The 12751-nt window shown below is 42.4% G+C and overlaps 1 protein-coding gene across 2 annotated transcripts; it reads right to left on the bottom strand.

Annotated features, from left to right (window-relative positions):
• Positions 1 to 2066: 2066 nt before the first annotated feature.
• On the bottom strand, positions 2067 to 12326 carry LOC311153453 (aldo-keto reductase family 1 member B1-like; the record flags this gene model as incomplete). 2 transcript variants are annotated; one of them, XM_084205373.1, is made up of 10 exons in its annotated part: positions 2067 to 2443; positions 3231 to 3313; positions 3730 to 3813; positions 4264 to 4345; positions 5121 to 5227; positions 5432 to 5554; positions 6905 to 6982; positions 7636 to 7752; positions 8989 to 9156; positions 12261 to 12326. In XM_084205373.1, 10 exons carry the CDS (start codon positions 12324 to 12326, stop codon positions 2404 to 2406), a joined length of 948 nt encoding a protein of 315 aa, XP_084061499.1. In that variant the 3' UTR covers positions 2067 to 2403. The 2 variants fall into 2 exon arrangements, with proteins under 2 accessions (XP_084061499.1, XP_084061500.1); XM_084205374.1 differs by lacking the exon at positions 12261 to 12326 and adding an exon at positions 10072 to 10130.
• Between the last annotated feature and the right edge of the window lie 425 nt (positions 12327 to 12751).

The following is a 12751-nucleotide window of genomic DNA, read 5'->3' as shown; positions in this document are numbered from 1 at the left end:
GTACTTCTTGTGTGGGACTGCATGCAAACAGTTCATGAAGTAGGTTTGTATCTGACAGTCTTTGGTTTCTCAATCAGTTTTCTTTTGAACAACATGAGAGAGCTTGGAATTCCAACAGATGAACAGTGATGAGCAGCAAAGAGTTTTGGATTTTTACCTGTTGTTCATTACCTGTGTTGTCCAGTTTTCCCTCCAAAACACAGACATAACACTACTTTTTTTCACCCAGCCCCTTTGGAACTTTTCATGAGGCTTGACTCTACCAGAATGCATGAACTCCACAATAAAAAGCTGAAGTCATGGGACAATGTGTTGTGATGCAAAGACAAAATGCTAAGCTAAGGTGTTTTCATTTTACTGGGCTCATTGGCACAGATAATGTCACTGCTGACTAGGAATGATGTATGTGTGGGTTGGTGCAAGAGCACTGCTGCACAGCTGATAGAAACTGAAAATTAACTTGGGATACTGTAAACCTTTCCATGCAGCTCCTGGCAGCAGGCTCAGGGCTGTGCTTGCTGTGAGGCAACAACTCTCTTCTAGAAAAGCACATTGTAAATAAGGCTGTGGCTCTGCTGCAAAACAGGGGGACTTTATTTCCCAGCAACTGACACCACCCAAATTCTTCTCCTTTTACCTTCACTAAAGTCTCTGCAGCTGAAAAAGATCTATTGTCTCTGAAACAAATGCACAATCTCTGGCTTCTAACTTGTTTTGAATTTTTTACTATTATATGGCTACTGTGATCATCTAGTCTGACTTCCTGCCTACCACAGTCTATAAACATCCTGTAAATAGCTTCAAGTCTGATAGCTGTGATTAAATTGGAATGTGGTTAGAAAATTCCTATGAAGTAAAGAATATTTCAAGACAGGCTGTATGCTACAGCCTTAAGTGGGTATTTCTGCCACTGCTGTGGATTGACAAGTGAGCACAGGCAGCAGAGCACCTTCCACAGAGTTCAGTTTCTAATTGCATCTAGGATGATATCCTGCAACTGGCCTTGTAAATGTAGCATGTTCAGGAGGAGAGAAAAAAGAGAATGCCCATTACAGGCACCTTCCTGTCCATATCACTGCAGTGTAACTGCTCAGTGTCAATTCCTGATAGATTTTTCACACCTCTTTCTTTAGAAGAGTCCCTGTGGGAAATCCAGTTTGGTGGGAGTTTGCTCTGTTGTTTCTAGGGTACCTGTTATTTAAACATCTTGGAAAAGCCTGAAGTAGCTCAAAGATAATGTCATTGTTTCCTTTATTAACTACAAAGAAAATCAGTTGGAAAAGGATATCCAAAGTGTGTATCCTAGTCCTGAACCTTAATTCCACATTGTCCTCTCTGCATGCAGTGCTGAGCCACATTGTTCTTATCCTGATCTGCAGGAGCCTAAAGCAAGCACAGGAGTTTTGAGTCAATTGTTAAAGAGCAAGTCTTAATTAACAGACACCTCATTAAAACACCAGCATGGGCTGCAGCAGCACTGACTTTTTTTTTTTTTTTTTTTTGAACCAGAGACAACAGCATCCAGAGACATCCTTTGAGTCAAAACACAAGCAAACAGTACCTAGGGAACAGAACAGGAGAGTGAAAATCTGCTGTTGGCTTCTGTGAAGCTGCCCAGCTTTTCTGCTTGCTAAATATGACAGTTGCCAAACAAAATAATTCCTGTGTGTCTCCTTTATCAGATTTTGGGTTTTCTAGGAGATTTTCAGTCTCAATTGCAGCCATTCTACTGATAAAGGCAGTATTTATATACTCTTGAAGATACTATAAACCAAACATACAAATCTCCTAGCAGTTTATTAGCTTTTAGCAGTTCATAAATAGGAAACATCATCAAGAAAAGAGCTCCTGAATCATAATTCAGCAGTGGCCTCTAAAGAGCTTTCAGTCTGTTACACTGAAATTACTGAACTCAGCATCTCAAGCAGCATGTCATGTCATTGAGATCTTCTGATGTTAAATGGATTGTCTTGTACTGATAATTAAAAGATAGTAAATGTATTGAGTCTTTGTCCAAAAGTATAACTAATCAGAGGATATAAATTTTCTCTAAACTTCGTTAGGATGTACAGTTATGACAAAAAAAATGCTTTTCCCTAATCCCAGTCTATGGCTTTATTAAACTTCATTATCATTACTAAATTAAGAGAGAATATATATTTTACTGCAACTCAAAATTGTGTTACAAGAGCAGATAAAGGACTGATGCAACTGGTTGATAGAAAGGAAGCAAATGTATCCATGTTCAAAGATGACTCTTCAGAATATCTGTGAGATACCTTCTCCCATTTTTTAATTCATAGTCCCCTTTTATCTATGAATTAATTCAGAAAGTATTGCAAATTGCTTGAAATAACAGTAAATGGTCTGGATCCCCCAGAGGATCTGAAGCTGATGTCTATGTCAGTCTTCTGAAAAGGGATAGTCCTTGTGATTTTTGCATCTAGAAAAAGAGAGCATGATTAAAACATTTTAAGGATATAATTTAGAGAAAAAGCTTTTTTTTTTTTTTCCCCTGGTAAAAGAACTGAAATTGAACTGCACTAAAAACACATTGTCTGCTTAGTGTATCCAGGGCAGGGAAAGTGAATTCTCTGTAACCTTCACATGTATGAGTGACCTCCTCAAAGGAAAATGTATCTTATGCTCAGCTGAAATTACCAAAATTCCCTGAGATACTAAACTTCTCTCTTGGAAACTCCCAAGGCCCTAGGGTGCTTTAGACAAGTGGGTAACCTGGGAAAACGGAATAAAATGCAGATCTTGGTGAGTCTGTAACCATTCTGTTATCTAGATAACATTGGCAGGAGTACATAGGCACAGCTCTTCCCTTCAAAAAAAACTTACAACTCTCATTCTTAAAATGGAGTTTATTTACTCTGACTGTCCCTTATGTAAAGGAGCCAAAGAAAACTGAGGGGGGAAATGGCTGCTTATTTATTTTTGGAATTTCCAGCTGATTTTGATTTTCAGGCAGCAGTTTGGTATGCATCCAGTACAGGACATCTTAGGAACATTGTGCCTGCAGAAATCCCAGCGTTCCCAACCTGATAAACCCAAGGGTGAGATTCCAGCAGATGTGACCAGGTGTTGGCTCAGGCTCCTTCTCTTTTTATTTTTAAGGGGCTATTAAATAGTGTCTGTTAAGAGAATATCCAGTGGTAATCAAGCTATCCAGTGGAAATCCAGCCCTGCTAAAGCCTGCAGGAGGAGGAGGAGGTGGTACTCACTGGCTCAATGCACAGATGCGATAGCGCTTCTTGAAACCAAGGAGGGTCTCCATCTCCTCCCCAGTCAGCTCAAAGTCAAACACCTGCACAAAGGTCCCAGACAGCTGGGTTAATTCACTTTGTAGTGAGACAAGGAAGTTTGTGTGCAGAAAGAAGAGCAGAAGCAGGGGGAAGCACCAGGAGCTGTGCAGGGGACACCCATGCAGGGGGAGCAGTGAATAATAAACGTGGAAGGTTACAGTGCTGGTGGGCCCTGCCTGCAGCATCATTGTACCACAAGGTGGAAGAGCTTGGCTCTTATCTGATGTGTTTCAATGAAGATGTGGCTCTTTACTTTCAAAGTGACTTTTTGCATTCATAAGGAAGTAATAACCTTGCTGGGATCTGACAAAGGTTTTAGCAGTTCTAAGTTTGAGGGGGATGGCTTGTACCATTGGCAGAGTGGGGTTTTTCCTGTGTAGTTTAACACCATTAAGGACTCTGTAAAGAGCCCTCTTACCTTAAAATTTTCTTCAATACGTTCTGGAGTGACAGATTTGGGAATGACACTCACATTTCTTTGGATGTGGAGCCGGATAAGCACCTGCAGGAGCACACAGGGAATTTATAGATGAGAAGTGCTGCCTGTCCTCTGAAAACCAAAAGTGTCTGCATGGTCACACAGAACAGCTCTACTGGTAAGCAGAGAGGGCTCACAGAGAAGCACTACCTCAACCCTTCCTAATTACTACATGAGCTCATTAAATCCTCATCCATCTCTGAAGCTGAGATGACAACAAGGGAGTGCATTGAGCAAGAGTTCAGGATTGGCAGGATGCTGTGAGGAGAGGCAGCCAGTGTGCCAGTTAAAGCCCAAAGCCACTGGTAAGCTTCTGTCCATCACTGAAACTAAGGTAGAGAGACTATTTTTCTGAAGCATTAAACTGTGGAACTCCATATTCATATTCCATACTACCTCTGGAAGTAGTTATTTTAGCACAAGAGGGAAGAATACATGTCAGCAGCAGGGACAACAACTCTGACCAGTATTAACCTGAGCTGGGGTTTTGTTGTGCTTCAGTGCAATTTCCTTAATTTGAGGATCATCAAGAAGGGAAATATGATCAGGCTTAGACCTGTGAAAATAAAAAACAGGCTTCAGTAGCTGAATAACCCACTTTCTTCTCCCTCAAGCCCTGTATCGTAAGAATATTGGTTAAATGATTAAAAAGCATAATCTTGCACACTTTATTTTAACATCTTGTTACTTCAGTTGCTGCCTTCATTCTTCCCTTTTATAACAAGTGAGCACATGAGAAGAAGCCTGTAGTTTCTAGTAAAAACAGGTCTCTATAACACATTTATGTCCAGCCTGAGATCAGGCTGGGAATTTCTTTGATCCAGATCCCAAGAATTTCATCTTGTCCTTTACAAGCACAGCTGCTCTGGCAAAAGCCCTGTCCCAGGTCAGAGAAAGCCATGAGGATGGGAGTAAAAGCAAAATTTCTGCAACTTCCCCATTTACAAACTTAATCCCTTTGTCTCAGCAGGACTGCAAAGTCGCTATTTTCATAAGCATCTGCTTTGGTTTTTTGTTTGGTTTGTTGTGGGTGGATTCTTTTTTTTAGTTGAGAAATTCTCCTACATGTTTAATAAGCTCAGCAAATCTCAGTTAAGAATTCTCTTCTCTGCTTTCATCAACCAATTGATCGTTTTTCTTCAAAAGATGAAAGTAGTGGACTGAGTATCACAATAAGTGTGAGGTTTCTGTGGGTGTGATTTTTAATTAATTAGTGTGTCTTTTTCTAATTACAGTAGTTTTTCTCTGAGGTCACATCCACACCCTAAGACTGGTTTACTGCATTGATTTCAAGCTACATCTAAGAAAGAAATCTCACAAAACATTCTTACCCTGGCCAGTTGGGTGCTCCAAGGGGACAATATGCAGTGACAGAAATCCCTTTGGATTGGCAAAACTTAATCAGTTCCTCCTGAGGAAGATAGGGGTGGCTCTCAATCTCAAAAAAAAAAAAAAGAAAAAAATTATCTTTCACCTCTCAAAAGGTGCTTCAAGGTTTAGCATCACTGTGCCACATCAGCTTTGAAAAGGTGCTTCTTTTTGGAGGTGTGGGGTTTTTAAGGGACTTTTAAGAGATGTTCCATCCAGTGCAACACCCCAGCCAGGTGTGATGTCAGTGCTGAGGAGCTGCAGGACAATTTACCTGATTGTTTGCAGGTTTGTGTCTTAAGCCTGGTTTGCCCAGGAGCTGATTGATCTGTTTCTGGTTGAAGTTGGAGACTCCAATGGCCTTCACCATTCCCGCATCCACGAGCTCTTCCATAGCCTAGAAACACCACAGCACTACACTTCCTATCAAGTTCTTTCATTTTTATATGGAAAAAAATGCCCACACAAAAATTTGAGTGGTGAAAATCTTCCTGGCTGGACTGCTCCTGAGTTATGAGAACAGTACCTGAACAGTGGGGCCCTGGTCAGGTCTCAGATCTCTCATTGTGTGTCACCATACAGATAAATAACAGCAATATTCCCACAACTCCTGAACTATTATTATTTCAGTAAAATATGACTATTTTGAATTACTATCCCCTGGCAGACCTTCACACAGATGAAAGAGATTCTTCTAGAGTAATTCCTCAGCTAACCATATAATCACCCCATAATAAAAAGCACCTTCTTTGGATCAGAGCAGCTCAACAAGGAGCTGTCACAAGACATCTGGAACAGGATGGATACTGGTGATCAACACTGATTAATTTCCCCAAAGAGATGTACCATTTAGCTGTTGGATTATAGGATAAGCAGCACTGTGTTCTCCCTCCATCACCTATTTTCTTTCACACTAAGGAGCAATGAAGACAGCCCTAATTAGATTGTCACATCCAGCAGAAAAGAAATGGGAAAATAATCTGCTACCAGCCCTTAGAGCAGAAGATACCATTGTTCCAAAGCAGAAATAATTTTAATGTCGCTGTCATAAGCAGCAGCCTGAAATTTCCACTTTTTTCCTTCAAATGGACAACCAAAATGTGCCTTATTCTTCATCTGACAGAAGGCAAAAAGCACCAGAGAATTCTTCTGACTCTGGTGAGTTTCTTACCTGCTTTTGGCCTGGCTGTGCTGAGCACATGGGAGTGGAAGGGAAATGAAGCCCAAAGTCTTGGCCAAGCAGGAATTTGAACTCACGCCCAAGCCTGGCCTCCCAGGCAGCCTGTGCTGCACACAGAGCTTAGCAAAGGACTTGGGCCAGTCCCACTGCCTCCCAGAGACAGAAATTTGGGTGCTGTGGCTGGGTGTGTTGGCTTTACTGGGGTCTGGACAGCTCAGGTGCAACAAGAGATAAGCATGGCTACAACCAAAGCCACCAAAAATTGCCCAGAGTGAGGTAGGGATGAGAGAGACAGCATTTGTTAGCTCAAGTCACTGCAGGGTACACACAGAGTCAAAGATTTCCTCTTGTCATGCCAACCCAGCCAGTTTAGTAAGCAGTAGATACAAAAATACCTAAATTTTGGCACAGTGACACAAAAAGGAGCCCAAGGACGCAGAGAAATCAGCAATCTCAAATACTTGATGTTAGAAATTCTCTGAGAACAATTCCCACAGTGGAAAGCTTAGAGTTTTCAGGCTGTTATTTCAAACTAGCAAGATATTTTTGGCCTGTAAGTGAATGTACCTCCCACGTATCCAGAAAATCTGTATCGCTGGGAATGATCATGCCGTTTCCATCTGCAGGAAATAGCTCCTCTCCTGCCTAGCAGCACAAAAGGAAAAGCAACACGAAGGTCAGCTGAATTATAAGCACTTCAAGAAATCATTTAGAAATTTGGGCAAGCGAGTGGGGCTGGAGACACTGAGCTGGATATCCTGAATTCTCTTTGTGGTGGGGTGAGACATGGCTGAAACAGCTAGCCTGTATCAACAGAGAAATCTTCAAGAAAATCTGTCCTTTGAGACTCTGTCCTGCAGGCACTTCTGTGTGCCTCAGGATGGGAGAAGGCCAAGGAGGTGACACAGTGGGGAAACCAGGATTTATTTAACCTGGGGGTAGAGAGAGAAGATGAAAATCTCTTTTGAATTAAGTAGTTCACATGTTTGATTCTTGATAAGGAAATGGCAGCCAAACCCCACACTGTAAGAGGAATGTGATCTGGATGGTAATTTGATCCATGAGTTGAAAATGCTGTGCAGGGAAAAATAAGGTGGTTTTTGTACTACAAGACTGACCTAGTTTAAGCAGCCATGACCTTTCCTTTCCTCCTGGGCTCTCCCTGCAGAGGTTTATCATTATGTCCTAATGAAGTTTACCAACACTCCTCTTTGGAGAGGACTAAAAAGATGTCTGGTCCCAAAGGCAAAAGGGACAGAGCCCTGAGAGATGGATCCCAGGACTTAAAGTTGCAATACCTTGAATCCCATGGGGCAGTGCATCAGGTAGAGATCCAGATAATCCAGCTGGAGGGCAGCAAGTGTTTTCTGGCACGCCTCCTTCACCAGGGATCTCTCGTGGAAGGTGGACCACAGCTGTGGGGGAACACAAAGCCTGGGAGCTGCTCTCCTGCCCCCACAATGGCAAAGCATCCCTGGCAGGGAAGCACAGAGGCAGCTCAGGGTGTGGCACATCTTCTCACCTTGAGGGAGTGCCTCTTGAGGCACCTCAATTTATTTGTGGTACTGTTAAGTAACTAAAATGAGAATGGGATATTCTGAAATTCCATCAATTATTGCAACAAGTAAAACAAAGAAAATAAGTGAACCTGGTGAAAATCGACCCGCCAGCTTCCAGCAGATAGAAGTTACTTTATTTTTCCTACCATTGTTGTTGGGGGAAAAAACAAAACAAAGCATAACATACAGGAGTTGACAGGCTGAGGCCAGCAGCACAGCAGGAGTGACCACAAAAACAATAGCCCTGCTTCCTATCCCAGAGGCCACTGAGAGCACAGCCTCAGTTCCTGTCTCCATGGCTGACAATGGACATGGACTACAAAAAAACCCCTCTCAAACCCAGCCTTTTGTGTCTCAGGGGGTGAACTATTCCTTCCCCTCACCATCCACTGATTGCTTTGCCCTGACAGAGAGCAGGTAATTCCCAGCTTCATCCCTGATGAGGTCTTTGGTGTTGAGATGACCCTGAAGTGTTAGAAAGTCTCTTTTTCCCAGCCCTGAGACTGAAGAAGAAGACAGGATTCCTTGGCTCTGGTTCTCAAGGTTGTTTCTTTTCTTTTACCCATCACATTCTTTCTCTGACCTGCTGAGGTCTGTCCAGCAGGTTGGTCCCTGGCACACTGACTGCCCTTGGGGTGGTGTTGGCTTTTTATACTAAAAACTACCTGTACTTTATTTACAGTAATTTTCCAATACCTATCACTTATGTTAGAGAGTTTGTCTCTAAACCCATACAGAAGTGTCACCATCACAGTAGAAGATGGAAGAAGAAGGAGAAAGAGCGGACACGCCCAGATTCCTCCACCTTGCCTCCTGAACCCCCATTCTAAAAACCCCAAAATTCTACTTTTTCACCCTGTGACAAATTCACTGTCATTCTACTCAAACCCTTGTGGCTTGTAACTCCTGGCACAAGGTTGGTCATTGTTTCCATGGTTAAAATCCAAGGCACAGGTGTATTTGACTCCGTGCCAGGGTCTCGAGTACCCCAGGGCAGCCAGAGGAATTTCCTGTGTTCCAACACATCCCATGGCACTTCCCACGCTGGGACTTTGAGCTTGGCCCATGTGGGAGCCATACCCAAGGACACACCTTGCTGACCACAAAGAGCTCCTCTCTCCTCACCACGCCCTGCTCCATCTTCTGCCGCAGCGCGTCCCCGATCTCGCTCTCGTTCCGGTACAGGTGGGCACAGTCCAGGTGCCGGTACCCAACGTCGATGGCAAACTTCACTGCCTCCCTGGCTGCCCCCTGCAGGGACTGAAACCAGAAGAGAAGCCAGTGATTTGCTAAAAAGCAGATTAAGAGTTTTGCTCTTCTGAAAATCTGGCAATTTTAAGCCCCCAGAATAACGAGATATTCCAGCTGTGGGGTGTTTGTTTGTTTGTTTTTTGGGTTTTTTTTTCTGTTGGGGTTAGGATTGAAGGCATTTGAGATGATAGTTTCTGTTTAGATTTAGGTGTTTATTATTATTATCTGTTTAGATTTAGATGTTTATTGTTTTTATTTATGTTATAGTCTCACCGTAGTGAGTTCTGTAGTCTTTTATTAGCAAGGGACAAAATAGCTTGCTATCTCTTGGTACAAGGTCTTTGAACACTAAACTATCTAATTAAGAAATGATACCTCAATTATTTTCTTTTTTAACCTAATAACTGATTCCTTTAAGTCCTCACTGCGGACTTTTCTGTTCAATTACAAAATATCACCCAAACTTATGAAGAAGAAGGAAGATGAAGGTAAAGAAGAACAACCTGCTTCTGCCCTAAAACTTCCATCTTGCTTTATATTTATTACTATATTCTAAAACTGCAAACTCTAAGATCTCCATCCTGTGAAATCACACACTTCTAACCAGCTACACACCCATAATCCCAGTGCTATTAATCAATTTTGGAAGCCTTCTCCATAGCCTCAGGTCAAATGTAGTGTTCTCTGGCAAGTCTGTGCCTTTCAGCACAGAAAGTTTAAAATTCTCAGCATTTAGGGTTCCAGCACCAGCCTGGACCTGGCTGTCATTAGTTTTGTGAGATAAATGGCAAAGGGAGTCACTGATGAGGTGCCTGAGCTCACCCACCCTTTTCTAAGTGTTGGAAGTTCCCCTTGGGACACGAGGCTATCTTGAAATAAATTCTAATTTCCCCAGAAATTAAAAGCAACTTCAGTGTGACATACTGGTGACATGAGGAAACCAACCACCTCTGGAATGTGCCCTGGCCCTGCACAAAAACAATCCAGCTATTGTTGACACAGGACAGGGAGGCGAGGGGACTCAAAACACTACAGACAGTGCCACCTCCTGGGTAAAACACACACTCGGTGCTTGAGAGCAAAATAAACCACTTCAGATTCTTGGCTTGGAGACAAACAATAGCTGTCTGATGACTGAATCCAGAAGATGGCACTCCAAACAGAAACATGAGCCAAAACCAGGACCACCTCCTGTGGTCATTAATTGCTGCAGTGCTGTGGGTGTCTCTAGGACGAGGTGAGAGATGGATCTGACTTCAAGTTTTTTAGAAAGATGATTTATTATATTATGTTAAAAGAAAATTATATGCTCAAACTATACTAAAGAAAGAGAAAGGAGACATTAGAAGGTTAGACAAGAATGATAAAAACTCATGACAGACTCAGAGTCTGACACAGGTGGCTGTGATTGGCCATTAATTAAAAACAACTCACACGCTGGGTAAACGGTTTTTTAAATTACATTTTAGAGGAGTAAAACATGGAGAAGCTGAAGCTTCTCAGCTTCCCAGAAGAAGAAATCTTAGCAAAGGGATTTTTCAAAAAATATGACAGTAACAACCTCCTACTTTTTTCTTTTTTTTTAAATCATACCACTACTCCAAGTTTTTCCAGTCAAAGGCTGTTTAGCTGGTTCACCTAAATTAACAACAAAAACATAGAAAATGCAGCCATGTTTTTCTGCACACAATTAAGAGCCAGTGGAAAGTTTCACAGGATTTCTTGTTGTGCAGTCCCTTTCCCCATCCCATCCCTCCCTGGATGTGAGCCTCCCAGGGCAGCAGGAGGGAGCGGGCACGGGCAAGCAGTGCTGGCATTTTGGAGCCCCTCACCTCTGGGAAAGCTGCTGAGGGGTGGAGAGCAAAGGCAACAGCCTGCCCTTGAGATGGCACAAAACTCTGTCATGTGAGATGTTTTCCAGAGAAAATAATCCATTGTTTCATTTCCCCAGGTGCTCACTGAGCTCGGCTTCGAGTCAGAGCTGTGGGTAAAGGGGAGGCTGCTGTGGGAACCTTGGAATCAAAGAGCTTTAAGGAAATTATCACCATGGGCTTGGGCATTGTTTGCATTGCATAACAGAAGACATTGTTCTGTGGTGGCAGGGATCATGTGCCCAAAATTTTCCTAAGCAGTTTCTATTAGCAACTTGACAAGTTCCTCCAGAGAGCTCCCCCATCACAGCATTGGGCCCTAAGAGGCTCCCCCAAGGCACACCTTGGTTTTTAAAACCTACTTTAATTACTTTATGCTTCTTAGCATCCTTTGTCATCAGAAAAATAAAGACTGAAAGGGTTAAACAAACTCACCCACATTTGTGGGTATAAAGTTAAATGCTGATTAGAACAACTTGGCAAGAATTTAGGATATTTTCATGGTGACTGGAAAAATGTTTCACGGAGCTGGGAAGTTGTGATTTGACATATTTTGTTTCCAGTCTCAGATCCAGGGGAAAGTTCACTTTTTAAAATCTTTTTAGCTTTCTTAATATCATTTTCTTAAAATTTTCAACTCATTTATAGACTCTCTTTACATTTATAATTCAGTATATTCTTTAACCTACTCTCACTTACTGAAAGTCCATTAGGTAAAATTTGCAGGTAAAGAACCACCCAAACTATATGCACACTCATCTGCTGCCAATAAAAACAAGTTATCCTCAAGTCTCTAAGGGATTATTGTGAGTTCCCATTTCCAAATTTACTTATTGCCCCTTAAATTCCTATATCTACACACACTCATCACAGACGACACCTACATGACATGCTGAGATATTAATACCCAGTGCCAAAAGAAAAGGAAAATAAAACAAAACAAGGGAAAACAAACCAAAAAAAAAATACAAAGAAAAATTAGCTGGTCAAAAGCTTTTACTTTTGCAGCATGCAATTTTTTTTTTTCCATAGCTAAGAAAAAATCTTGTACCTGCTCGACTACCTCCACTCACTCCTAAGATTTCCTGAAGGCCAGGAATAAACACCTGCATTACCTGAGATATTTCAAAAGGAAATATTGCACACAGGATTTCTGCTGCATTCTCCTGACCCAAAGAGGAGATTGCTGAAAAAATTTACTGTGATTCCCAGCAAGGAGAGGTCCCCAGCTGCAGCAGGTACCTGCCAGGTCCCCAGTCCCAGGATGGGCATCCTCCCACCAGCAGGCAGCTCCAGGTGAGTGGCCATGTGCAGTCAGGTAAGGAGAGGCTGTGGGCTCTTGCAAAACCTTTTAAATCAGCTTTGCCCCTCCCTCCTGCCTGCTGACTGGCTGCAGACAGGGAAAATAGGGAGGGACTTTGATTTAGCAGGGATTTGGATTTAGCTCACTCTTTGAAGAACATAAAAACTGGTGACTGGCTCCTCAAGAATTTATTGAGTGAGCTCGTCATGACAATTTTGGCAACTTAGCATTGGTGGTTTTTGTAAACCTCATGGTCTCTGCTTTCCTGCAGGAAAAGTGGTATTTGGGGAGTTGGCACATGCCCCAAAACCATTTCTCATCTCCTCTGTCCTGAACACATCACCAGAAGATGCCAGGTAGCTGCTTGTCTCAGGAGGAAGCCTTAACCTGGCCACAGGTGGAACAATTTTTTTTTAAATTCCCAATATAG

This window comes from Fringilla coelebs (assembly GCF_963513975.1).
Source record: "Fringilla coelebs genome assembly, chromosome: 5".
Lineage (NCBI taxonomy): Eukaryota > Metazoa > Chordata > Aves > Passeriformes > Fringillidae > Fringilla > Fringilla coelebs.
This window is presented reverse-complemented; position numbering and strand designations above follow the sequence as displayed.